Source organism: Astatotilapia calliptera, chromosome 10, assembly GCF_964374335.1.
Source record: "Astatotilapia calliptera chromosome 10, fAstCal68.1, whole genome shotgun sequence".
NCBI classification, from domain to species: Eukaryota; Metazoa; Chordata; class Actinopteri; order Cichliformes; family Cichlidae; genus Astatotilapia; species Astatotilapia calliptera.
Genome location: NC_137431.1, coordinates 14,434,890 through 14,460,423, shown reverse-complemented (window position 1 = coordinate 14,460,423; position 25,534 = coordinate 14,434,890). Strand labels below are relative to the sequence as shown.

The 25,534-nt window shown below is 41.9% G+C and overlaps 1 protein-coding gene across 1 annotated transcript; it reads right to left on the bottom strand.

The window, feature by feature from the left end:
• Positions 1-227: 227 nt before the first annotated feature.
• On the bottom strand, positions 228-22,043 carry LOC113030791 (neuronal migration protein doublecortin). The gene is made up of 7 exons (XM_026182507.2): positions 21,903-22,043; positions 17,721-18,146; positions 15,089-15,429; positions 6,042-6,144; positions 3,366-3,455; positions 1,038-1,135; positions 228-905 (listed from the first exon to the last, which is right to left on the bottom strand). Exons 2-7 carry the CDS (start codon positions 18,082-18,084, stop codon positions 849-851), a joined length of 1,053 nt encoding a protein of 350 aa, XP_026038292.1. The 5' UTR covers positions 18,085-18,146; positions 21,903-22,043; the 3' UTR covers positions 228-848.
• Positions 22,044-25,534: the final 3,491 nt, after the last annotated feature.

Sequence of the window (25,534 nt, the reverse complement as noted above, 5' to 3'; positions counted from 1 at the left end):
GAACAGCAATTAAAAAATGTGAGGTTGAGGGTTTTAGATCTTCGTTATTACATATATCAAGCCGGCAATATGAAATGTTATTAAGGAGGCGCAGTCAGGACTGCATCCCACACGTCCTCTGTCAAGGGGACTTCATTGTATTTTTTTGTCCCACTTTACTTTGACCGTACCCTGTATCATGTTAAGCGAATGCTAGACATTGTAGTGACATTACGGAAGCACAGCAATGGACATTGGGCGAGATGTTATGATGGATAGCTATACACAGTATTTACAGCAGGTTAGAAAGACTAAAACTGGCTTAACAGACTTCCTCTGACAAGAAACCTTTCACTTAGAGGGCAGAAGGACACGGAGGAACATCACAAATACGATAAGTGATACAAAAGTTTTGTCATTTCTGACCAACACCCCTAAAAATACCCATTTGCTGCTTGGAATTCTGTGACTGAAATGTTTAAAAGTTAGGGTGCGTCCTTTATCAAAAATGTATGTATTCAAAATGATTTTTTTCCCTTCAATAATGAAATCTGTATGACAGTGATCAGTGAGAACCTTTGAGAAACAGTGCCCATCCCACATAGAAAAAGCAAACCTGGAAAAAGTGAGCTGATTGTGAGAAGAAAAATGATTTCTCTGTTCTGTTTGTGCCATTCTCAAGCAGCAAATGGTGTCGTAGCCCTGTTGGCTAAGGCCTTTAAAAAAAGAGACAAAGAGTGGGTTATGCTAAACAGGTGGCACTGTGAGTGAAGGTGGAAAGCAGCAGAGGTATAAAACTTCTGTGTATCTGATCTCAAAGAAAAAAAAAAATAAAACTGGAGGGGAGGGTGGCAGCAGGAGCCAGGAGTCTACATTGATTCACCAAGAGAATCATCATCATCCAGAGATAGGGGCAGGTAGAGATCCTGCGGAGATCCAGAGGAGCACAATTACTTTTGTAAACTCAAACTAAAGAGCAAAAAAATAAATAAATAAAACACAAAAAAGACAACAGGCAACAAGATGAAAGGTCAGGAGAGGAGGAGAGGTTAGGGTACCTTCTGCTTGTTGTTGAGGCCTGGACTGGTAGGGGTGGAGGTGGGGGAATGCTTGGAAATCGGGGTGGACAGCTGGCTGCTGGAGCCCGTCCCGTTGGCTGGGAGAGCCAACGCAGAAGTAAAGAGTGGGGAGGAAGACAAAGAGGGATGAGGGAGGAGGAGAGGGGAAAGAAGTAGAAGAGGTAAAAATAGAGTGGATTAGAAAGTTTGCAAGAGAAGCAAAAAGGAGAGCAAGTCCTGAACTGTGGCCTCATTTGGCCGTGATGTACAGGGACCCTGCTGGTCCAGGTTTTAGGAGGCTGACAAGTTCTGTTTGTTAGGTGACGTTTTATTCACTCGCTCTGCGTCTCCGCGACGTTGCTAGGATTCTGTGTGTGTGGAACACCGTTTATATCTAAGAGCAGTGTGATGTGATGTAGCCGTGAGTGTTAAGTGGCTTGAAAGACTTTTTGTCTATAAGAGATGAAAAGAGCTTGAGCCAGATGGCCGGTCTAAGTTTAAGCCAGCGACTGTTGGAAACACAAGGTGGATAAAGCTTCATTGTAAAGCCGCTGGCTTCGTTTAAACACTCGGGCAGATCGACAGAAACCCCACAGCCAAACAGAGAAATCACAAGTCCCATTATCCTGGGCTCTTTAAATAAAATAACTGCACTCTCTGCTCAGTCTGTGTGGGAGAGCTGCTCGTGTTTAGATGTACTGATTTTTGAGACACTCAGCTGTGAAAAGGGCCAAAGACATCAAACGAACACAGAAAGTTGCCCGCACTGCCACGGTTTGGGTCTCAGATTTCTACATCTGGAATATTTATTCGGCTTCCGCAGAAAACCCCTCGCATTGTGTGGTTGTTTTGATTGCACATTACTGCATGTCATTGTGTACTTTAACGCTGGCACAATGGCAAACGCACACTAATACAAACTGCTATTCAGTATGTCATGGTATGTGTGTTAAAAGAAGCAGAAAAAAAAAAAGCAGAGATGTTGGTGGTAGAATAAACTAATCCTCCATTTCAAATGAATAAAAAAAGAGCAGTACTGGGATTTCTAAATACTGTAATACCTCAATACTGCCCAAGTCTGCTGTAAAAGAGCCGTATTAGGACACGAATTCTGTAAAGTGCGAGTCTTGCTATGATCACGCCGTTTTTAAAGTGTACAGATTCCCTAGTAAATCCCTGAGACTGTTCAATTTTTCATAACATTAAAACATCCGTTTCTATTAAGGATTCAAAGCATAACTCAAAACATTACTGTTGTTGGGTGGAAACATCCGTTTTATATGGTTGTTTTAGTTTAAAGGCTTTTTCATTTGAATATATTAAGGTGTTAAGACTTGTTATGCCATAGCAAACGGCATAAACGACAATCATTCCAAAGCATAGAAAATCTAATTTCATTAAACTCATCAGTACTATTGATTAACTGACATAAATATGCACTTCCTTTCATGCCTCATGGGAATTACAAATGTGCTTAATGGGTAAATAGTTTACTGCCTCCACACGATGCTGGCCCACCACCTGCTGTGTTGGAGTCCAGACATTTACCATTGGTGATCAATAAATATCCATGACAGCCAAATGACTGAGGAAACCTGTAGAGAGCAGGAGACCTCGCCTATTATGTAATGCAGCAACAGTACATGAAGAAGAAGAAAAAGAAAAAAAAAAGGGGCAAGCACTCCATATTCCTCAAGTCGTTTTGTTTGCTCGTTTTAAATCATGCCGACGATTTTAATAAAAACTATTCAGCCGCTGAATGGTAAAGCTATGTAAACCCGGATGGTACGATTTTCCTCACATGAAATATTTAAGCGTGAACCAGCTGTAGAGCCTCCATGCTCTCTCGCCTCCTGGATGTTATTATTAAATGTTAAAAAGTGCTTGATCGTCAAACAAACAGCTCAAAGCTGTTTAAATTGGCTTTGTTTACTTTTCATGTTTTATTCATGCTTTTAAAGAAACTACAGCAGAAAGATTATACTAAAGCTCAGAAGACCCACAACAAAGAAAAGCCCCCAGTTTATGCTGAGATTGAGTTTAACTATTTACTGCCTTTTAATCAAAATTACACAGAATAAAATTCAGGTAATATTTAAAGAAAAAAAAAGGTGTGATTAATGATGTCATGGCATATTTTTCCTTTCAGATTAAGTCAAAGGTCAACATCAGTTACGTGAATCTGCTACAGTATCATCTTGTAGTTTCATTCACTTAAACAGAAAAGACCCTGTTTTAAATTTTACACCAGCTTTGATTTCTAAGGTGTGGTCGGCTGCTTTTAAAAAAGGGAAGGGCTAGAGTGTAGGTGAGATGTATCGGGCTCACTCGATTCAGCAGGAGACTTGCAGCGCTTGATTGGACCAGGACTCTTGGCTGAACCTCGCTGAGCTTTGGGTCCCTTCATCACTCTGCATTCTGTAAAGAGAGAGAAAATAAAAAGCACAAAGAAAGTAGTGAATAACATTTTTTCCCCTACCAACAGAATAATTGAGCTGCTCATACTCCCCAGTAGAAGGTTTTTCAAAATGTCTGAAATGAACCCACATGAACCCACCGTTCATGCCTCGAGTTCAACGTGTTCATTTCTGTTACGTCCTTTTTTTCCTCCAGCAGCTTTTTCCTTTGTTGCCAACCTCACATTTTAAAAATTGTGTGTAATCAATTATGATACATTTCTTCCCCCCCAACAACAATTTGGTGTTACAATAAACACAACATGCATGTAGGAATGTGCAGTCCATTCTGGGTCACTGTATTAATCAGGGTAGACAGACTCCAGACACTGCTACTCCTCCCGCTGCATCTTCCCCTCTGTTTGTACCGTCAGGCTCTCTTCCCTCCCTTCCTCCTCTCTTCCACTTTTGATGCTAATTATACTATCTGTCCTCCCTTCGTCTCCTGAGATCTCGCCACGTCTGTCTTGTCTCCTTCTCTCTCAACCTTCACACACCGTTGGGTACAGGCGCACATTCACGTGCTATTGTTTCCAAGGTGTGCCACCACGCATCTGACAGTACCTCAGACTAGCAGCTTGTCAAATCTTCTCAGTGGTCTCAAAGCAGAATAGAGTCTGTTAGAGTCCCTTTTGGCTTTTGTTAATGTTGCAACTGCATAAACAGACCTGCAGGTACTCATGCACTCCTTTCAGTCGGCATATTTATCATAAGGAGTGTGAAAAAATAAATAAAAATACTCGGGCGATATTAATCCATTTTGGTAGCAGTAATCATGTGATTGAATATATTTTTCCCATGTAGATCTTTCAAAGGTCATCTCCAGCCCAGAAAATGTTAAAGAAATATTTCATAGCATATTTGTCGTGTGTCTTTCTTGCCCGTACAGATTCTTAAATTTGAAAAAATGTCTGCTTGATCTCTATAATTTGTTATAGATACAGCCATCCATACCGTGATGAATCACAGAGAAGCCAGTCTCATCAACTCCACTGAAGCCAACTCAGAAATGCCTGCTTGAGCCACTCAGCCATTTTATTTAGCATTGGCCCCAAGATTATTATAGGCTGAATGAAATGATTTAGCTCGAGTTCAGTGGGGGGAGTACACAGTTAGAAAAAGAACGCAGATCATTATAAACTAACCGGCATCTCCATCCTGCCGAGAATCTTACAAGAAACGAAAAGAGACGAAGGTAACATAATGATGGTTATGAACCCTGCATCAGCACTGCGTTAACATAAAAAGGCAGACTGAATGTTTCGAGGAGAGCACATTAGGTGGAAGTAGGTTGTTAAAAATAGGGATTTCAAGTCTGCGGGGAGAAACTCAGAGGGTTGGCTTTATATTTTCTCTCCTTGACTTCTCAGCAGTATCACCACCAACAGATCAGCTGGCCTAAACCTGTCACAGGACAGATTAATGGCTCTTCTTTTTCCTGCCTTTTCCCATCCCTGCTGCCGGGTGCAGATAAGACTTCTCTCAGCCTCCTTTTTAGCCTCCCTCACACATATACAATTCCATCCACAGAGCATTGTACATGAATAAAACCTGATGAAAAGGATACATTTCTTCATCTCTGTAGACACACACACACACACACACACACACACACACACCCAAACAGAGTACACTTTTTGGATGCTCATGTGCAGCGTTAATTCCATCTTGCACAACTTGCACAAGAACTCTAGAAATTGGTCATAAAATTGTGCAAATGAAGCCGTGCAGAGGATTCATGGACAAATATGTTAACGTCATTTGCAGTTACAGGTCATCTCTCTATACAGCTGATATTACTGCATGATAGTTCAGTCTCAATGTATTTTTTAATTTATATAGCACCAAATCATAACAGCAGTCGCTTCAAGGTGCTTTATCATGTAAACTAAATATTATAAAGTAGCCCTACAATACTAGAGGGAAAACCCCAACAATCCAATGATCCCATTTGAGCAAGCATTTGGCAACAGTGGGAAGGAAAAACTCCTTTTAACAGGAAGAAATCTCCACCAGAACCAGGCTCAGGGAGGGGCAGCCATCGGCCATGACTGGTCAGGGCTGAGGGGAGGAAGACAGGATATAAAAACACTGATCCAGCCCAAACTATAAGCCTTTATCAAAAGGAAGCCTAATCTTAAGAACAGAGAGCGTGTCTTGTCTCTTGAATCCAAAGTGGGAGCTGGTTCCACAGAAGAGGGGGCCTTAAATGGGAGGCAGAGCCTTCAGCCTTAACTTTTAAACACTAGAGAAACCACAAGTAAGCTTTCAGTCTGAGAGCAAAGTTCTCCAGTGGGATGATATGGTTCTATGAGGGCTTTAAGATAAGATGGGGGCTGATTAGCAAAGCCCTTACATGTCAGGAGCAGGATTTTAAACTTGAGTCTGGATAACTGATCACTACTGTGGCTTTTTTTTTTTTTTAAAAAGGGAGATCATAAACTGTTCAACCCCTCCTCCGACAAGCTGCATTACAGTGTGTGGCTACTCGCTTAAGTTGATTCCATAATGGGATGCAAAACAGACCAATTCAATCATGCTTACTAACCATTCTCATCCAAAGAGAAGTCGTCCTGTGCGTAGCGGAATTTCTCTGGTCCGCATGCAATGAAGACGTCATCATCGCCAAAGAAATCTTGGAGGCAGGTGACCTATTAAGACACAATACAGTAAATTTGAGAAACTGGAATATAAAATATAAAAGTAGAGTCTACTGGTAGATATTTTCTACAATCTATGACAAGGACTAAGACTACCAAGATTCCAAGGCAGAAAAATAAAGCCAAAACCCTACATTGACCAGATGTCGATAGTTGTGGTTCCAAGTCATCAGGTACTATAGAAAGAGTACCCTCATGTATCTTTTATACCGTCCATGGTCGTGGCTGATTCGTGCCAGCCTGTCTAAAGAGTTTAAGTTGCTTTGATGTGGCCACAGACCAACTAATTTGTCCTGTCAGCCATCAGCCTTTTAAATAACTCAATGTGCTTTTAATGATGTTTATCTTATATCGTGCTTTGTTATATTGTTGCGCAATTACCATTGATGGTTGACCACATACAGGAGCTTCCTGGAAAGGTGATGTCCAAAAAAAAAAAAAAAAAAAAAAAAAAAAGCTGTCAAGTGGGTGATACTGTCCTCTAGGAAAACACTGATTCGAACGCACAGACGATAGAAAATTCTTTACTGAACACACTCAGGCACAACAGTGCTTTGAGCTAAACTAAGAGCAGCTAGCATGCTAACCTAGTTAATTAGCAATAAAGGTACAGCAGAATGAGAAAGCATGGAGGCTCAGGCATTTAGCCCCTTTCATTGCACCAATGTGTTCAACTGAATATTGATCCACTGCCCATACATAATATAAAGACATTCTCAATTGTACTCCTGTTCCCTCCATTTATCCTGGAGTTAATAGGAGTACATGCCATAATGGCAATCCATCCAACATATTTAAAAAAAAAAAAAAAAACACAACAACAAAAAAAAAAAACCCACACGCAAATCTGTACCCGATTCTAGTGACAAGGAAAGTTTCAGGGACCACCAAGTCCTTCATATTTTTCTTCTCCAAGGAGCAGAAATATCTGCACAAATCCGGCAGTTGCGGAGGTGTTTTAATCTGAATAAAAGACTGACGGATCTAGGTTAGGAGCATGTCACTAGCAAAAGTAACGTTTAAAAGGCCAACTGAAAATCAGAATCTTACTATAGAAGCTACGATTATGAGTTTGCCAAGAGGACTGCCAGCTCAAATGTCTATCACTGTATGTTAGATATGCTAAATGAAAATACACACACACACACACACACACTCCGGTTTACGTGAATGAAATCACTAAATAAAAACTTCCGATCTTCAGGTTGTAGCAGACCTGTGTGTTTTGCTCGTCTTGTTTACATACCTTTAGATTCATGTAACAAAACATTAACACAAAAGGCACAAAAAACCCCAGACAGATGACAATGTTACACCTTTACTGTAATGTTTAAATGATTCGACTTCCTTCCCCGGGGTCTTTTCACTCTAAAGCAGCTGTTGACACAATATGGCTTACTGTATGGACAGATGTCTTTGTGCCACACCTTCTCCCCCGTTCTCCATTATACGGACTCTGTTACCAGCTCAGACACGCCTATTAAAGCCATTCAAGCTAAACACTGCTCTTCTTTCTTGTGCTGATGAGATCTGTTACAAAGCATATCAGTCAAATTTCCACTCTGCCTTTCAACACCTGTTGAAATCTCTTCCTTCTCGTTTAGAATTATAGGATCAAAGCACTACTACAAGTGAACTACAGATAACTTGCCCTTTATTTAAAGATGGAATTTGCTTTTTTTTTTTTTTTTATTTAAAAGCACGTCAGTTTTCACCAACGCAAGACTGTTTAGAGATCCACATGCTGAAAAACAGCCCCATGTTGGGGCCCATGCCAGGGTCAAGATGCATCATGGGTTGCCACTGTGATACACATTCAAACTATGAGCTCTGGATAATTTGGGATCTCACCACCCCAGCAGCTGCAATGTTGGTTCTCCGTCCTGCTAGACAAGCTAAAAGTGTGTGGTGGTGACTTGTTGGCGTGGCATCCAACAGCTGTACCCTCCTCTGTGCCCCACAATATTTCCCCCCCCCCCCATCACAGGCCTTTCAGAGCCCTGCCGAGGTACAGAGATGGTGCTTCGACTCCAGGGATCAAAACCTAATTGGTTTTTCAGCTGGGGCTAATTTACAGGCTACACACTTGGGTTCTCTTTAGTGTTCGTTATCAGGAAATTGGATACATACATACTACTTTCATTAGGTTAAACTGTTGTATGGCAAGAAGGGCACCTGACAGTTAATCATAATATGGAAGCATTAGTAGGTGTTCTTTCTACCCTTAAGGCGAGTGGGTGGAGGAAAGGAGATGAAAATGGGCCGAAACAGCGTGGGTGGGTAGACGCTACTGCATGTTTTTAATAGCTTTAGGAACAGAGATGATTAAAGGGATAATGTTTTAATCCTATAGTCTGCTACTTTATTCTTTAACAGATCGCTACTTAAATTTAAGATTCTGGCTGCCTGGCACGCAAGACCACTTTAACTTCCAACAACATGTCTAATCTCTGATGGGAGAATTCAGTATGAATGCTTCAAAACAAAAAGATACTGAATGGGATTAAACATTGAAATGTCTGAACAATTGTACCGCTGCAAAGAAATTTAGCTTTGGAAGCCAGTATGAGTTAAACTCCTCACCCGTTCTCTTATCAGAGGCTGAAAGGAAATTAGCCTTACGTTCAAGCTTCCATAGTAAAAAACACCCAAAAACCCACCAAATTTCCTATCAAGAGCTTTGGACTTTTAAATGTTTTCAAAGTCCTAAATCCACATTGTATGATTACAGTGTCAAACTCTGCCCAAACCTCCATCTTGCGTCAAAGTCAGCAAGCCTGTTGTGTATTAATAGTGACTAACACGCCATAAAATTGGCCTGATAAGTTTGTACAGTTGGCAGAAATTTGTGAGGAAAAAACAAACAACTGCTCTGCATGTGATTAGATCAAATGTAAAATGTCAGAGTCCATTTAGAAACATGGCATGAATGAGGAAGGCACATGCCGGCTTGGGAGCGCTTAGGTTAGGAAGCATCCTCCCTCGATCTGAAAAGGTCAACCTCACCCATCTGGCAAAGGGGTCCGTGAGGAGGACAATGAGCCGACCTGATGCCATTTTACTTAAATGGATCAAAAGTGCTGTCATACTGCATTTATACATATTACGCTTGTACTGCACATGTCAGGGTGAGTGTACCCATCTCTGCATTTACTGGGATGATATGGGCGTATTTTTTCTGAAAAACTGGCTCTTTACAGACTCCAGGTGCCCTCCACCCTCTGTCCCACCAAGCCCATCCCTAATCTCTGCCTCACCAGCTGTCAGGTCCACATGACCCCCAGGAAAAAGGGAAGAAAAAAAAAACAAAAAAAAAAAAACCCACCAGCAAGCATGTAGGGAACCTCCAATAACAGCAACTGAATTATTCAGAGTTTCTTTAACCCAACTTGGCAAGGGCAAACGCCCTTTAACTGGATGATGGTCTTCAGTTCCCCAATGCCAATTAAGAAGTGGGTGGAACCACGGTACTTAATTTCTGCAAAACAGAAACCTCCTGGGGTGAACAGTAGGTTTACCTCTCAGAGGTAATTTGAGAAATTTGGCTCCATATGTGCAGCACAATACGATCTCTATGAAACTATTTGGAAAAAGCACTGTAGGATAACAGTTTTAGCCATTGTCATAAAACACGACTGATATTAATAACATAGCAAAATAAGTGCTGTACTTGCACAGGATCAGAGCCACCCTTTACCACAACTGGAGGTAGTCTGTACCCTCAGCTTTCCAGCATATGGCATGCTACACATTCTTGTTTCAGGTGCAACTAAAATGCCTTTGTGCAAAGCAGCAGGGAGCATTTTCAAACAAAGCTATGCATCCTTTGTCTTCCCCCCCCCCCCCCCTTTTCTTTTAAGGACAGCTGGTTAATATTGACTTCAGCTCGGCCATTCAGCTGCAGTCTGAGCAGAAATGATTCACAAAGACTTGCATCCATCCATTTGTAAAAATAGTCACAATAATTCCTGTCAGTGCAAAAGTAAAGCTACTCAGTGCTGCATTCCAACAATTTCACTAACCACTACTCACCTTACGAACAGTAACGACTGAACATAAGCTTTAATGAGTCAACAGAAGGTTAAACACTGGAATAGAGTAGTGCGTAACTGATTACACACATCTGATGTGCTCTGCAAAGTATTCTCATATCAGCCTAAGGAGAGAAAAAAAAAAAAAAAAAAAAAAGGACCTTGCTTTTTTCAGCCTATGGGTAAAAACGCCCACAGTCTCTTCACTGAGCACACAGACCTGATCAATATCAGTACCTCTGCACTGAGTGGAATATTCCTCCAAAATACACACTCTCCAGTTTTTTCATTTCAGACAAGTATAAAAAAGCAGCACATCAGATTATCTTTTAGGACAGCAGCAGCTCAGGTACTGAGAATTTCAGGACAAATTTAGTAAATTGAAAAAGAAAAAAAAAAAAAAGAAGGGGGGGGGGGGGGGGTGCATTTGGACATCAGTAATTGCTTTACAGGAAACTGCTACCAGTTGCCTTTCTGACCCATCTATGACCTTCATGCACCAGCGTACTGCTTGTGCGTTATCGTAGGTGCTCTGGATGCATTTGGAGCACAGATGAGCCAGTTAGGCACAGATATCTGCACAGTCATGGGGACCAGCTGGTGCCTGATGCCGTTTTAACCCCACCCCTCTCGACCCCACGGAAGCAGGCTTTCCATTTAGCTGACTGATGTGGCCTTAACATTATTAAACAGTGCTTCCTCCTCTTCTCCCCCAGGTCATGCTCACTTGTTGATGTGGTGCTCATTGCATGAAAGTGGGGCTGTTAGAAGCTTGTACATGTATGCTTATTCCCTCTATGTCTGCTTGCAGTGCTTCATCACGAGGGACCACGCCCCTCCGTCACCCTGCCTGTCTGCTTGACTCAGTTTAGCTGCATTTGCGTGCACGCAAATGCAGTGAGCTTTTGACGGATGAGGACTAGAGGGCAGGGCAGGTAAGACCCAGCGTAAAGAGCACACTCAGCGCATTACAACCATTGTCACAAACTGAATCCATCACGGTGGAGCTTATTGCCATGACAACTGCTTCTGCAGTATGGCAAAAGCAGACACTGCTAGAGCACTGATAACCAGGGAAAAGCAGGCTTTTCTTGCCCGGTAGCAGATGTATTTTAGTCGTTAAGAAGCTTTGAACCCGAGCATACATCCGTCTATTAATTCAGTGAATAATTTGTTACCATAGTTATTAACCGCTAAAGTGAACTGGAATCTTTTGTTCTCTGACAATAACAGCGCGACCTTGTGCCTGAAGCATCCATCCCCCCCCTCTGATTGTTTAACAAATTCATTTTAAATGTTAAAACAAAAAAACAAAAAAGAAAAAAAAAAACAAAACATGAAATTACTGTCAATGCAAAAAGAAAAGCTGATTTTCTGCCTGTGACTGATTCGGTCATAAATGCAATGCAGCCTCAGAAAAGAGGATTTTTTAATTGAATACTTCCTCAGTCACATCTTACTTTCTCTTAATCTCAAGCAAACCTTAAAAACTAAAGATCCCAACCCGAGTCTTAATATTAAACACTCAAATCTGTTAAAGCTCTCTGCTCTGCTCCAGACTTGTGATAATGCACCAGGACAAAACGACACAGCAGCACAATGCATCATCAAGACGTTTCACAAATGATATTTGATTATGGCGTCTGTTAGACGATAACCTTTTCTTAAGTGCAATTCAAATGAGCAAGCAGTGAATCTTAAATGCAAATCAGAGCCAGTCTCCTCTGCAGACACCTCTATCAAAGAGGAAAGAATACAAAATGGCTGCCAGCAATTAGATAGACGCTCTCCAACCTGATGTAGAAGCAGTGAGGGCAAATGAAGTAATGCACTTTTTTTCCCCCTCCATAGACTCAGGGAATAATTAGCCCCCCCATCAGTGCAAATAAAATGATTCTAATTTGCTGTAAGAATGGTAATCCTGAAGCCACTGGCCCCACCCTTCCTGATTGGGCTGCAAAGCAGCAGCATTTGAGGGAAAAATGGGAGTGATTTTGTTCACAGCACTTGCAAAGAGGGGCGAGCGGGCTGTCTGCAGAGTCCATTAAGGAAAAGAGGAACGTCAAAGCATGAAAAGCAGCCATTTTAAAAATGCCAGGAAGACAACCTGCAACGCCTTCTCAAATTTTGGGCACCAGCAGAGCTGATTTAAAAAAAAAAAACAAAAAAAAAACCACACATACATACACACACGCTAGAGTGTGCTCACACAAGTCACACCCAATGATGGAATGCAAGCAGGTAAAATAAACATGACATGTGGTCTTTTTTTTTTTTAATATTTTCAATACTAAAGGGTTGCTTTGATAGTAAACTCTCACACCCACTACAGGATGTGGTATCTGACAGACCGGTCCACACCAGCTGGGCTCTCTTTGTGCCTGGGATGTGGTCTCCTAGCAACCAGTCCCAGCAGCTATCGCAGCGGAATGGGAAGAGGAGGATCGGCGCAGAGTCAGGGAGGGGTGGGCACTGCATCAATATTGCTTCTACCATATCACCTCCACCACAGAGCAGCTGCAATGTGCCTCTGCACACAAAGACGCCATAATAACGTGCACTGCGTTTCTCACATTTCTGTGCATTAATGTGAAACGGGGAGTCGCAGGCAGGAGCAACAGATCAGCAGACGTGAATTGTGAAAAAAAAAAAAAGCTAGAGCTACCATGATGGCAGCACAATCAATATGCACTGATTGGAATGCCTGCAATATGATGGCTGTTGATGGTGTGACCACAATTCATTTATCATTACGCATGTGTGTGAGGGAAGAGGGAGGAGGGGAGGGATAAGGTGATTTCCATCTCCAGCAGGAGCTTCGGGAGAAAACCAGCACAAGACCCGGGGCGGCCAGACTGCACCCAAGGGACAGAGCATTAAAATCAAATAGCCTCCCATCTATCATTTCAGAACACCTCCCCTCCTCCAAGACGCATCGCTTTCCAGCATTATTAATACAAAAAGAAAAAGGCAGTTCAACATGTAAGAGATACCCCAGTCAGTAATGCATTTGTAATCAATAAGACAGGAAAAGAGGGTTTGCGCCTAAGAATAGGCAAACATTTAGCCATATCAAAGAGAGGATTGAGGAACAGATGCGCGCGCGCACACACACACACACACACACACACACACACACACACCTCATCCCTGCATCTGCCAATTTGCAGCGCTTCACACTAGTCTGGAACTCACAGGTATACAGGAGTAACGTTATCATGAGAAAAGCAAGATCAGTTATACTATTACGGTTTAATAAAGTCAAAAAGGTCACCTCTGCAGACAAATCTGAAAGCACAATCCTCTCCATAGCCAACCTTTTTTGTAATGCCACACACACACACACACACACACACACACACACACCTTTACAGTGACATCTCTTGATATTAAGGAATTAGTTAAGTGCATCATCTCAAACCTTTCCACAGCCTTACAGCTGGGTGATGCTGTATGGTTGCGGCTGCGCTTTAAAAGTATCCCAATAAAGTGTGAGCATGAATAATATATTACCGGTATGTCCTTTTAGCTTAGCTGGTGTGTCGAGTAAACAATAGCATCCCCAGGGAACGACTTTTAGGCAATATTAAAATGTGCGTGTGGGCGTCTCATGCGGACATTTTTCTTGGTTTTAGGTAAATTCATATCGTTAAAAACGGCAGCTCTGTAAACTAGTATATATGTGAAATAGATAGACTTAAATATAATATTGGTACAGTGACCATGTCCCAGTCTAATGGATTCTCCCACAATCGGCAGCCAGTTGGGTTCAAGATCAACAAATGGCTGATAATTTTACCTGGTTTGACAAACTGAGCTAGTCATATAAAAAGACCAACATTGCAGACTTTGAGATGATAGACTAGTAATCCTGTTACTGTGCAGGTTTGTCTATACCTGCATTTTTACCCTACACGTGCTGTAAGGGTAGAAATTTAACCAAACGGGTAAAATACAAAAATTCAGAAAATAAGGCAACCTCTTGGCCAGTAAGGATGTCAAGCATTTATCTTAAAATTAGAACAGATGAATGTCAGCACTTTCATTCTGGAATCATTCTTCCAAGCACGAGAGGATGTCTTGACTGGTTGTTCGAACAATGGTCATTCGGTGTGACAATGTTTGCCTCCGAATGGGAACAAAATGGCAACAATACAGGGCCGGGCCCTTTTTGCACACTATAGTGGGAAGACATCAGAACTCCGCAGGACTTTTAAGCTTTTCAAAGCCAGATGGGACTCAGAAATACCAGTGGCCTAAAACCAGCTGAGCAACAAAAGGTTGGCAGGCAAGACTCTAATGTCTCTGACCACAACACAGGTGACTAGGTAGCATCAGAGAAAAAAAGTCTGAAGACAAACTGCTGACAGCGAAGGTCATACAAAGGTTGTTCCCACAGACGCTTGGATTTCTCATGGAGCGACTAAGTCATTGTTGGCTGAGGTTATGACAGAACAATAGGATTTTGTGGGCATCTTGTGTCACTTTTGAAAGTCATTGGAGTTAAAAGGAAACCACTGATGAGGCAACAAGATCGTTTTGTCTGGTTTTTTACATTTCTAAGCTAATTATTCTGCTTCCTGCTTTCTCTTGATCCCGTTCATCACTGCCTGTGTGGGGGCAGATGTATGAATGACACACTGTCCCTCAATCCGACCACAAATTTTCCTATTGTGAGACTTCGTTTACATACAGTACTGTACTGCCTTTATTTCACTTATTTCTCAAACAGAGGGCTCTATCCCAAATTAAACAAATGCAGACATAGAACTCCATCCGCAGCATGGTTCATTTGAATTTTAGCAGGTTAGACATTTTCATATGCACATCACATGCTGTAAAGTCAGATTTTCAGCAGCACGTGTGAGCCAATAACTTTATATCACGGCGTAAAGTGACAATACCTGCTTGCCATCCAGAGTGTAGATCCTCTTAACCACGCCACTCTCCAGTTTAATGGCCTCCGTGATGTCAGTGAGCACCTGCTCAAAGGAGTGTGCGGTCTTCTTATTGAGCAGGAAGCGGACAGCTTTGCGTGGCTTCACGCCGCTACGCATGACCGTTACGAGCTTGGGTCGAATAAAGTCCTTGGTCTCCCTGGACTCACCGGCAGCCTTGGCAGCTAAGGACTGCATGTTCTTCTGGCTTGCTGAGGCCTTTACATTCACAGACCAGTTGGGGTTGACGTTCTTTGTGTAGTCAACTTTCTTGTAGAAGTTCTCTGATGCGCAAACATAGCTTTCCCCTGCAGAGTCAAAGAGAAATTGGGTTAGTGTGTCGTAACACGCATATTATTCAACTTTGGCACCTGAGAGTCCTGCAGCGTCTCTCTACTCAAAGATTTGAACCTTCAGGAACTTTCAAGACTAGTAGGAGGGAAGAAAAGGTTTTTAAAATGACTGAAAATCACTTTATAGACATTAGCATGGCTGCTGAGGTCTTGTTTGAAGTTCACAGACAGGCTTTGAACCACCAGGCTGCGTTGCCATGAATATTTGCAAAATTTGGATCACTGGATTGCCACAAACTTACCCCATTTTACTGAGATGGTAGCACCATTACGACAAATACCATTAGAATTAACCCCTCTCCACTCAGTATGGAAACAAACTTGTTTCATGCTTTACCACTTTGGATCAGTCCTTGCTTTGAAACCTGAGGTAATAAGATAAATGTAGACTGTTTAATAACCATGTGTCAATGATTGCTCTTCATATACCGAATGATTGCCACATTTTCCTAAAATATCTGCTGTATTCATCATCAGTTCATAGTTTTCACTGCAAGCTAGACTTTAAAGACAAAAGGCTGCTGGGGGACAGAGGGAGGGGAAGAAAAAAAAAATCTGGCAAAAAGGAGGCAATCCAGAAGGCAACAATTAGGCCAAATGTGGAGAAATTGCAGAAGAGACAAGAGGAACAAAACGGGATTACACTGTGCAGAGGAGATTGAACAATTAATTATATCTCACAAAAGGAAGCACAATGAAATAGCCCCGCCACCCACAGTGCTAACTCTGCACCCCTGCTCGACACACATATACACAAAGATAATACACACACACACTCCTATCTTTCCTAAGCAGCTCAAGCGGCAGAGATGATCACCTCATTTTAGACAAATTAAGCTGCAGTTTATCTTCCAGCTTTACCCAAAACTCACCCTGTCTACCTCATCCCTCAGCAGCCTTAAAGGAATCTCGCAAAGTCAAGTCTGTGTGCGAGTGGAGAGAAAGAGGGGAGAAGAGAGAAAAAAAAAAAAAAAATCTGGGATGTTTTACTTTCTAAATATTATACCTGAGAAACCCTCATTCAAAAAAAAGAAAGGGGGGGGGGAGACAGGACTGGGGTTTAAGCAGCATTTAACTAATATCGTTGCTCTCACTTCATCCATCTGACTTTCCCCCTTTTCAAATTGCATTATCCCTCTGACACATCCCATGTCGCAAATTCAGCTTCAGGCTGCTGCAAATAAGCGACAATTTGACTGGAACAGCAATTTGCGACAAGCAGGTCAACACATGGATCATCCGGTTTGATGTCGAGCGAAGATTTCCTTCAGTCACCATGTTTGGCAACTTTCACTACATAAATTTTTGGAGGCAAATGAATCACTTCTTGTCCTAGTCGGTGTTCTGGTGCCAAATGGAACAAGAGCAATCACGGTGGCAGCTGCTCTTAAGGGTGTCTACACTACTCCAGCTATCAGACAGAAATGAAAGCTGAACAGCTCCCCAGATTCTTACAGTAGCTATAATAATCGTGACTGCTGAATCAGAAAAATCCGAAAATCATAAAAAGGTGTAACTTCAATTTATTTGGATTTCTTCTCACTGTTGCTATGGGTACTGTGGGAAAGGTTTAATAAATATGCATAAAGAAATGTGGCTGGTGGTTTCTTCAATGATGAGATCCTAATGATTTCAATTAACAAACTGCTCTCTCATGCTGAGTGTAAAGATCCAACTTTAAAGTACAGAAGGAAGCCCTCTGAGAGTCTAAACTCAACACTGAATCCCATTAAGATCAAGACAGAAGACCCACTTTCAGCTTTATTAGCTGCAACAGGAATTCCCCAACAGCAAGATGCTAAAATACAATTTACATTTAAGAAATGAAAGAGCATGCATGTGGATGTTTAAAACAGATTGGCTCTTTCACTGCATTTCCCCATTTGTCTCGGTTTTTTTGCCTTTGTCAAAAGAAAAAAAAATGTTTTAAACAACTTCCGTCAAACAAAACTGCCCAACTACCAAAAAAGTAGACCGATGTCAGTCAACTGCATAAACACAACTCTTTAGCCTAGAATTTAATACATCATATGGGAGATTAGAGAAGTCTAGACTGAACAGATTAGACTTGTAATCTCAAAAAACTGCAAGTTTTATGTTTCTAATACTTCTCAGCAAAGAAACTGGCAGGTATCTTGAGGGCCCACCTTTTCACAGCGGTTCTACCTTTACTAAAACCTTACAATGCACCAATATTTCATGGTGTTAAATCATACATTTGCTTGGTCCTGCTGGAACATTTTTACCTTCCTCTAGGTCATCCAAGGTTGTGATCTTGCGTGCACCATCAATAGTGAAGATGAAACGCACACCCTGTGGCAAATTGATGTGGTCGGACAGCGAGCGCGTCAAGTCGGCCAGGAGGGCATCAAAGGTGCGGAATCGGTCGTTGGCTACAGCGTACACGATGCCTTTGAAGAAGCGGTCTCCGTTGCGATAGAAGCGCACCTTTTTGGCTTTCTTCTCATTGGTGAGGGCCTGCAGAGTGCGTGTGCGGTAGAAGCTGCAATGGGCGCTGTGAGTAGGGCTGGGGAGTCCATTCATACGCCCGCCCCGCGGGGTACGAGAGGCCTTGTCTCGCTCATCAAAATGTCCAAAGTCTAGCTCCATGATGACTGAAAGTTATGGTGGTCGTGACAGATGTGTTGGGGTGGTGACCAGCTCCAGAGAGTCTAGGGAAAGAAGGAAACAAGTGCTTGTAATGTATCACCAGATACTGCAGTAGTATTAACGGTTAATGGTCGTATGTTCATGACATTTCACTCAGAGCAACATTTAATTCCATGATTGTGACTTATTCATAAATCTGCATCTAAATAAACCAAAATCCAGAGCTAGGTGAGGATTAGGCACAGGAATGAGATTAAGATGATTAGCCAATTGTATCGCTAATATTAAAACTGGAAACCAATAGTCATTGAAGTTAAATTTGTACAGTGCTGCCCTGGCACTGCCCGTTAATTGTTTGCTTCTAAGACAAGGAGTATGTGTCCACTCATGGCATCTGAGGAACTTAACACCCAGTGGATTTGCTATTTTTAATTCCCCTGATATTTATGCAGTATAAAACACGTATCCAATATAAAGTCAGTATAAAAACATGGACATGTTTTATAAGAAATTAAGAAAAGAAAAATATGCCGATCGGAATTCCACCAGGTGATAATTGTTGTTGCAAAAAGACTTGAGAAAACAGCTTTCTGACTTGACCTCCATCAACACTTTCCTATGAATTTATGGGTTAGACACTCATTTTGGGTCATACCAAATTAAAAAAAAAGAAGAAAAGTCAAGTCAGTTTTTAAGAACCTTGGTCATACCACGTTTCAGACTTATGAAACCACACATTCTTCGTTAACAAGGCGGAAACAATAATGCTGAGGCTTCAAAATGGGATTTGAGAAATTAATGCATGACATCTTGGTAGTAACGTTCATGCCCCTGTATTTATCCCACTGTTAGCACGGAGCACAGCTAACAGGCTAATGTTTGCCTCCGTTTTCTTCTCTCCTAGACTGTCCTCACATCAACTATTTCAATAAAGCTGCTCTCATTTAAATCATTTTCCTTTTTTGTAGTTAAACAACATAATGAGCATTACATCATTATGACACACGGAGCACATTAAGGCTTCATGTTAACCAGCTGTCATTTATAAGCCATTTCCAAAGCTGGCACTGTGCGCAGCTAAAACCCTGATTTAATCATGATATCTAAAAGGAAAAACAAACAAACAATGCAAATAATTCAGAGACAGCTGCAGGTTATATTTACACAGAAAATAGTCACTCAGACACAGCAGCAACGGGACGCTTTCTCACATTCACTTAAATTAATTGCATAGCAGCCATATTGGTACTGCCTTGTTTTAGCCAAGGTATCCATGGCAACAGCCGGCACACCATTCTTCCTGAAAGAGGCGTGGCCAACCGGTGCATTTAAAGCTACACGTACTAAAACCGCTGGTCATCAATCCTGCATGTCAAACTAAAACTTTGTCACGCATGCATTAACATTTTAAAAATGATTTTTAAAATGTTAGTGCAGACTCTTTGAATTTCTACACATAAAATAGTATGACCCTAAAATACTCCAGATGCAGTGAGTGTGCAGCAGTACGTCTCACTGACTGTTACCACACTGCTTTATGTGGCATGTAGCACATGATAGCTCCCCCTCTTCTTCTGAAGTCCGCCTACAGACACCTCTGTGCAGCTGTCTCACTTGGCCAGATGAATCAGTAAGTGATGAATCAGTAAGCTAACCACTAACACAAAAGGTTTTGGAAATAATGATGATGGCAACTTGTATATTGTCCTATTAGATATCTGAGATATCAATGACATCAACGGAATCACAAGGAAATTATACGGCTCAACAACTCAAAAAAAAAAAGCTTATTCTATGGAGGTTGACTGCCCAAGGTTTTATAGCAAAAGTAGTAGTCTGCTAGTTAATCTTCCACCTGATGACCACAAATAAACTTGCCAAAGCCACAAAAACTCATTGAAGAGCATCTTCAAACTGATACTTTTTCAACAACTGACACACAGACACCCATTAAACGCCCACACCCATTCACATGAAAGGGGAAGTGCAAAGTTTAAAGCCCCGATCTATGAGCAATGTCTCCCCAATTTAAACTTTAAAGGAGAGTATTCTTTTTAAAAACATATTTGACGAGACCGAGCCGAATAGCACAAATGTGAAGTGTCACATTTCTGTCACTTCTACGGGCCCCGATATCCTCACAGGACTTGTCATTATTGACTGAAAGGTCACTGGTCTTTGAACACAACTCCACTCCGAGTGGCATTTTAACAACTCAAGATTTGACTTTGACATTTTTCAAGTCACTGAAGACAGAATTCATTTGGCATCTTCTGCCACTGAAAGTCAATCTTGCGCCGTAATATGAGGCGGAGGTCCTCCAAATCATCAGGGAGTGTTTCAGTGGATGTAGTGAGGATATGAAATTTTAGGTGTCATTGTTTTGCAAAATTCTCAAACTAAAACTAAGCTTTTCACTTCCTTCTTCACATGCGAGTCATCTGATGTACAAAAAACACGGTTCGCTGCTTTCAGTAGACCCAACATGGTTATATGAAAATGAAGAAAGAAAGAAAAAAAAAAAAAAGGAAGCAGCTTGGAAAACAATAAAAATTTGAGGCCCCACCTTTTAACAACAAGCTGTTGTGCTGTGATATTCATTGCAAACATATATCCAGCCTTGGTGCTAATGTTAAGAAGGCCTAAACCAATTAGTCAAAACATGCACAGAAACTGGTGAATGACACAATGTCACAGCCCATAATCCTCCGATATCCTGCCTCTTTTAGTACCACATGATTACAGCACTGTATATAGTATAACCATACTGACAAACGGGGGGTGGAAGAGATCACCACCCATCCATGTGGCAGGTCGACACCCCCCTTTCCCCACCAAGCATGCTAACCTTTGGCTGATCTGCTGACTGGTGTTTTATGATAAGCACACTGACAGGGGAGGGACTTCTGTGGACTGGGTGCTCCTTAGCTGACAAAGGCCAGGTTTCAAGCCCATCTGCTGCACTAATAAGCAGAGCGAGCAGTGACCCTTCCCCAGAAAAGCAACCACTAGGACAGTCCATTGTCTCAAACGGGGTGCCTGCCTTCAGAGTGACATCACCATCGCTGCTGCTCCTGCTGCAGCCGGCTCAGTCTCCTGCTCAAGTCCAGAAAATACATCCTCCCACAGCTTTTTAGTGTTAATCTGCACGGACACGACTGTTTAAAGATCACCTCTCTTTGTGGCTGACACACTTGACGTTATCAATCAATAAATCTGGTTAAAAATATGCGCGCTTTCCCCACTTCCAAATTAAGCGCAAACCTGGACATCAGGCAGCACTGCGGTATCATTGTGTGGTGTCATTGATATATTTGTCTGGTTCTGTGTTCCTGACTGAGCCACCCACACCCACACACACTCCTGACAAACCAGCACCACATTATGACTCTCCAGTCCGCGTCAGGAAAATTGATCTGCGTGCGGTATGTCTCACACCAACACACGGAAAGGTAGGTATTAAAAAAGAGAGAATGAAAAATAAGAGCCACGAAAGGAAAAGTTTCATGACACTACTCTTTTCATTTATGATGGATGGCGTGTGGCCACATGGCAGAGACAGCAGCTTAAAATGCAAGTTCTGCTTGAAATGAAAGGGGAGGGTTGGGCGTGTGAACGCCACAATCCACCTGCTCAAGCCTAAATCTAAAAAAAAAAAAAAAAAGCCTGATATAATCCCCTTCCAAAATGCAAAAAAATAAAATAATACAGTGATATTCAAAGTTGCCCCCTGAGAGTCAAAATCACTGCAATGTAATATATACTTTCTTTAAAAATCACTGAAGTCTGCTGATTATCCCACCCAGTAGCGGACTCACCTGCGTCGCTGATTGCGGAGTGTGTGGGGGAGTGGATGTGAGTGTGTGAGTCGATGCTGCAGGATAGCGGCACGCCGTCTCTCCCCTCGCCTTTGTCTGTTTCCGTCTGAGTGCCGGAGTCACTCCTTGCTTGAATCGAGCAGCCACTGGGTCCTAAAGAGCAGTGGACCCGCCCACTGAGGAAAAAAACTGTAGGTGCCAGTCAGTGTGGGCTGGGGTGGAGCTCCCATCAGGGTCACCAAAGGTAGTTCTAACGAGCAAATGAGCAAGAATTAAAGGTGGGGATTATTTACAAGTCATGGTTGAAAGATGAAAGCGGCTTTTATCATGTGATGTGTGAGGCAGATCTTTCTGTTAAGATGGGAGAAGAAAACTTATTCTTTTTTATTTAATTTTTTCCTGTAAGAATTTCAGCTATTTGTTTTATTTTGAAGATTGTGGCTTTCTGTGAGTGAACTGTGAGAGCTGAAGCTAAGGCATCACGAGTGCGTCCCTTTCAGACAAACCACAGTCTGATGCCTTTGGTCTGGTGGAGCTCTTTGTCAGGAGCAGATAAAAGCTTGACTAACTCGCAGTGATTGTATTTGGCTTTTTGTGTGTGTGTGTCTTCTCCTAAAGGAGGATTTCATTGTCGGTGAACTGTATATTAGTATCCCAGAAGTTGATTAAACATCAAGACTGCCCATGTTCAAAAGGGCAGCTTGCATTCAGCCAACTTGCTTTCTTGCAGAACATGTGCATTGTGAACATTTCCCACAGCTTCAATGGAAGGTGATTGTTTTCTGACTTGAATTCTACTTTTCAGTTGCGTGTTTGCTCTAGTGGAAACAGGAAAAATAAAATACCTGATAATGGGTACGTTGACCCTAATGGAACAAAAGTTTGACTTTGCTTATGAGGCAGTTTGTGCGATGCAATGTTACACAGAAATCATGCTGTCAAACAAAGAGGAACTCGTGCTGCAGAAAGCAGTTACTATGCTGCTCGACAACAAAAAATAAATAAATAAATAAAAATTACTTTGAAACCGCAGCTGATCTCAGTGGGAAAAATCATGCTGCATATCTGTAGTGATGTGTACTTGTTAATGTGTTAGGAATGAAAGGATGCCACGTGGTTTGATGGAAATGAAAATTATCAACCTACAGAGAGCTGATTTTAAAGACATTGCATAGAGCAGAAGGCAACTCCATATTGCAGAAATGTCATTGCAACAACTCAAAAATGGTACTCGGGAGTTTGTACGGCCTTCCTGACATTGTCATGTACGCATGCCTGGCAACATCATGCTCCTAAGTTCACAATGGATGGTATCCTAATCGATCTCCTCGTGGATCTGGATCAGGGCATCACTGAGCTCTAAGGTGCAACCTCTTGGCAAACTAACCATAACGTCCCAGAGGTGTTCTATTGGATTTAGGTCAGGTGAGCATGGAAACCAGTCAGTGGTGTCATTTCCTTCCTCCTCTAGAAACTGTCTGGATACTCTCACCACTTGAGGCCCTGCCTTTTTATGGACCAGGAGAAACCCAGAACTGACTGCACCATTGTAAAGTCTGAAAATAGGTCCAAGAATTTCATCCTGATGTTTAATTGCAGTCAGGATGCTGATGCCTAGCCTGTAGAGTTATGTGCATCCCTCTATGGATATGCATCCCCAGACCATCATTGACCTCCACCAAACCGGTCATGCTGAATGATGTTACAGGCGACATAGCGTTCTCCACAGCTTCTCTAGACCCTTTCACGTCTGTCACATGTGCTCAGGTTCACCCTGGTATTCTATAGCGAATTCCCATCAGGCTCCAGCTTGCTGGGCTGTGAGCACAGGGAACACTAGAGTCAGCCTCTCAGGCCACCCTCGTGTATTCTGTTTCTGATTGTTTGGTCAGTACATTCACACTAGCGGCCTGCTCGAGGTCATTTTGTATATCTGGCAATGCTCATCCTGTTTCTCTTTGCACAAAGGAAGAACAGTGGGCAAAGCCATTCTGTTTCACAACGATATTAGTTGGCAAGTAAACGGTTTTAACCCTTGTGGCTATGAAAGTTGCTATGATTTTATTTTTAAATCTTTGTGCCAGTTATGTTGGTGCCGTATCAATATCACTGAAAACTCTGTTGGCCTAGTAGAGGCTTCATAGCTAACACCATAAACAGGGGAAAGGTGAGCTGCAGCGCTTTAGAGTTGTCACTTAATACTCCCAACAGGAATAAATGTAATATCGAGCCAAACTTCACATAACAAATGTGCACCATTGTTCTGAAATTTATGGACCAGAGATGACTTCTGGGGCTCAAAAGTAGGCCACAAAACAAGCGTATAGAGTTCCACGAACGGCATTTTTCCAATAATGCCTGAACAGCATAAAATTTTTAACACCTCCAGGTTCGCTAAAAATCAGTCTGAGCGCTCCTACACCATATTTTCTTCTTTATGAGCCTAAATGTCTCAAAGTTCTGTTTTTCAAATCCTGTTCTACTCATGAGTTATCAAATCTTGGGTTATATTATTCCATTTTATAGTTTAAAAGGCAACTGAGTGCATTCTTTCAATCTAACTTGCACTGGATTTTGGATGTAGATAGAAAACGAGTCATAATCAGCTTAACATACTGTAGAGTACAGTCAAATTTTGTAGATTCGGATTTCAGCCTTTTTATGTAGATTCTGACTCGATTAGACATTCATGTGCATGTTTGCATGTGGGAATTTAACTGCTCAAGGCATCAGGATGTTAATTAGGCCTGCAAATAAGGATGGCCTTTTTTATACTGTGGCAGCCATGTTCAAATTGATGCAAAAAAACACACTGTTAAGTATCCCACTGTGTTAAATGAAAAGACAAATGAATAACAGGTCTCTGTGTTTTTTTAAAGAGCCAACAAAAGAAGTTGACTCTTCTCACAGCAGACTTCGGTGTCTTTGTCGTCTATTCCTCTCCCCTCAGGCAGAAAAAGCTTCACTTTAAAACTCAGCTGTTGTCACATTCTGGAGCCTCTCCTTTGCATGTCACACATAACTCTAATTCACTCTGATCACTGGCTGTGCCACACCTCCCTCAGTGAGCTCCCCAAGGGCTGTGGACCACTGCCTGCAGTCTGACAAAAGGGACAGAGGAGAAAGCGGCAGTGCAGGAGGTGGTTTATTCGGTTGTGGGTATATGGGGAGAAAGCAGATTTGGGGGTTTTGGCTCTCAGCTGGGTGCTGTGTCACACAGAGCCACATGCCAAAAGTGAACATGTACTCAGCGACTTTCCAAATCTGGTCACATAATTCCATTTTTTGGCTATTAAATCAATGTCTGTCTTTCTATCTGACTTGAATATTATTTTTTTTAAAATGGGCCCCAAAGTTATACTATGTTGGAAAAATTCCAGTTGATTTCTTCGTTTAGAGTCTGATTCACAAGGTTGCTCCATCGTCTTAATCTTACACTTGATTCCAGTGTTGAAGCTCAATAATTCACAAGTTAAATCAGTGGGTGGGAGAAACCACTCCTGCCTTGAATTATTTTTATTTCAGTGTGTCATCTTCAGCCATCACCTCATGTGGCGTCCCTCAGGGTTCAATACCTGGGCCCATTCTGTTCTCCCTTTACTCCTAATAGGTCATATGCAACTTACTAGCTG

Coding starts and splice junctions, on each gene's coding strand:
- LOC113030791 (XM_026182507.2), bottom strand. CDS start 18,084: ATGGAGCTAGACTTTGGACATTTTGATGAGCGAGACAAGGCCTCTCGT. Junction 3,456..6,041: donor CTTCTCTTTGGATGAGAATG/GTTAGTAAGCAT, acceptor CTCTCTTTACAG/AATGCAGAGTGATGAAGGGA. Junction 906..1,037: donor GCCTCAACAACAAGCAGAAG/GTACCCTAACCT, acceptor GGATCTCCGCAG/GATCTCTACCTGCCCCTATC.